This window comes from Ichthyophthirius multifiliis (genome assembly GCF_000220395.1).
Source record: "Ichthyophthirius multifiliis unplaced genomic scaffold scaff_1120509250705, whole genome shotgun sequence".
NCBI lineage: Eukaryota > Ciliophora > Oligohymenophorea > Hymenostomatida > Ichthyophthirius > Ichthyophthirius multifiliis.
In genome coordinates this window covers 1-2,313 of record NW_004086506.1, presented here as the reverse complement: position 1 = coordinate 2,313, position 2,313 = coordinate 1, and the positions used below count along the sequence as shown (strand labels likewise).

The following is a 2,313-nucleotide window of genomic DNA, read 5'->3' as shown; positions in this document are numbered from 1 at the left end:
ATATTTCAGGGAAATGCTTTTCATATAATTATTTATATGTTTAGGCTAATTCAAGGCCTTAGTAAATTTTATTGCATACTATAGATTTAATACCATCATCTATATTTTATAAATATAAATATAAATATAAATATAAATATAAATATAAATATAAATATATATAAATATAAATATAAATATAAATATATTTTATATTTTTTATTATTTTTGTTACTTTTTGTATTAAGTTTATAAGATAATTAAGATAATTTAGACCATAAATCTTTTTATTTATTGAAATTTAAAAGCTATTTAAATTCATCTAAAGATTTATTTTTTTGCTCCTAAAGCTGTAATCGATAATACTATATAAATAGAAATAGTTGAATACACCAGATTTTAATTTTGATTTAGTTTTAAGTATAATTAGAGAGTAAACTTCGTAATATATTAGCTAATACTTGTTTTGAATCCATTTTGATTATTTTTATCTTTTATAAATATAAATATAATTATAATTAATTATAAATATAACTATAATTATTTTAATTTTTCTACAAACAATTTTATAAATATAGATTTATAAATATCTATTATTTATTTTTTAATTTTAAACATTTAAATTAATTTTAATAAAAATTATTCTTCAATAAATTTTAATATACTATATAATTTTATATTATTTTTATTTAATTTTAATTTATCATTTTTTTATTAAATTTATTTAATAATTATTTTATTATGGATAATACCCTTTTATTATCATATGCATCTAATACATATATAACTAATATAATATAACCTAGTAGGGTCAATGATCGAGCCATGATGGATTTCAAGATTCCAGGGGGAGATGTTCCTGTTTTATGCTTTTCCTAGACCTTTTTTTTAGTCAAATAACCTATCAAAAGATCCGAAGTGCTCCTTACCATGACTTCATAATAAATAATATGTTGAGGATCATATGTTCATAGGTAAAGTGAAGAAAAAAAGTCTTCGCGTTAAGGAATGCATATGAATATATAGCTTACTTGGAGACAAAAATTCCAATGTCAAATTCTTCGTAGATAGACAGCCTAGAGTTTCTGTTAAGGAAAAATAAAAATTGCTAAATTGTTAAATTTATTTTTATAAAAATTTCAAATATTATATATTGAAAACAAATTTACTAATATTAAATATAAAAATCATATAAATATATGATTTTTAATATTATTATAAAAGATTAATTTTAAATTATTTCTTTTATTAAAATAAAATAGAAAAAAATATTTAATTATTTTATACTATATAATTAAATAAAATATATAATTCTTTTTTGAATAAATGAATTGTTTATTATATTATTTTAAATGAAATTTGAATATTTATTATTATAATTGATTTTTTAAAATTATATTAAACATTTAATAATATACTATCAATTTATTTAATATTAAGTAAAACCTCAATTAGTTTTTATCAATAAGAAAGAAATATTGCAATTTGTTTTTCCTATAATTATATACCTTTTTAATTTAAAATAATAAATTTAATAATAATTAATTTATGCATATTAATGTTTCTATTTATTAATTTTAACTTAAGATATTTAAATCATCAAAATTTTAGATTTTATAAATACATATCTATATTTCTTAATGTTTTTATAATTTATTTATATTATATAAATAATTATTTTTGTTATTTAATTATTCTAATAATATTAAATTAATTAAATTATCAAGCCCATTTATTTATAAAGTATTTTTTTCTGAAATATATAATTAAGTAAAATAAGTAAATTATTCTAAACCTGTAAAAATATCAATAATTCTAATGCCTTGTTAACAAAAATAAAAATTAAATATAAATAAAAATAAATACTGTTAAAACTAAAGTGCAAAAAAAATCTATAAAGGATTCTAAGTATTTGATTTTTTAATTCTATTTTTACTTAAATAAAATTGATATAAAAGAATTAGTTAATATATATATTGAATTTTTTTAAAAACAAACTCTAAAATAATAATTTAATAAAAATATAAAAAATAAAAAAAAATTATTTAGTTTATTAGAAAAAATTGTTATTAGACTAATTTTATTACATTAAAATCTTATATTTTTAAAATGTAATTTAATAATAAATCGAAATTCTTGATTAAAAAATAAAAAAAAATATTAAAATATAAAATATTTAATGAATAAATATATATTTATATATATAAATATAAATATATAAAATATAAATAATATTTTTATTTCTTTATTATATAAATTAAAATAATTATAGCAAAATATATATAAATTGCATTTTAAACAATTTTTATTTAATAATTTTTTTTTAAAAAATAT

The 2,313-nt window shown here is 13.7% G+C and overlaps 1 protein-coding gene across 1 annotated transcript in view, besides 6 other annotated features; it reads right to left on the bottom strand. All coding sequences in view use genetic code 6, as the record gives it.

Moving 5' to 3' along the window:
• The window catches only part of IMG5_090220 (hypothetical protein), a gene marked incomplete at both ends in the record, with an annotated part of 982 nt that extends 71 nt beyond the window's left edge, over nt 1-911 (bottom strand). The window contains 2 exons of the mRNA XM_004035712.1: nt 1-99; nt 782-911. The exon at nt 1-99 is cut by the window's left edge and continues 71 nt beyond it. Of these exons, the coding sequence (XP_004035760.1) occupies nt 1-99; nt 782-911 (229 nt within the window). The remainder of the gene's footprint in view (nt 100-781) is intronic.
• Nucleotides 108-187: a microsatellite.
• Nucleotides 481-522: a microsatellite.
• Nucleotides 653-721: a microsatellite.
• Nucleotides 912-1,491: 580 nt separating the features above from the next.
• Nucleotides 1,492-1,528: a microsatellite.
• Nucleotides 1,529-1,812: 284 nt separating this feature from the next.
• Nucleotides 1,813-1,844: a microsatellite.
• Nucleotides 1,845-2,176: 332 nt separating this feature from the next.
• Nucleotides 2,177-2,214: a microsatellite.
• Between the last annotated feature and the right edge of the window lie 99 nt (nt 2,215-2,313).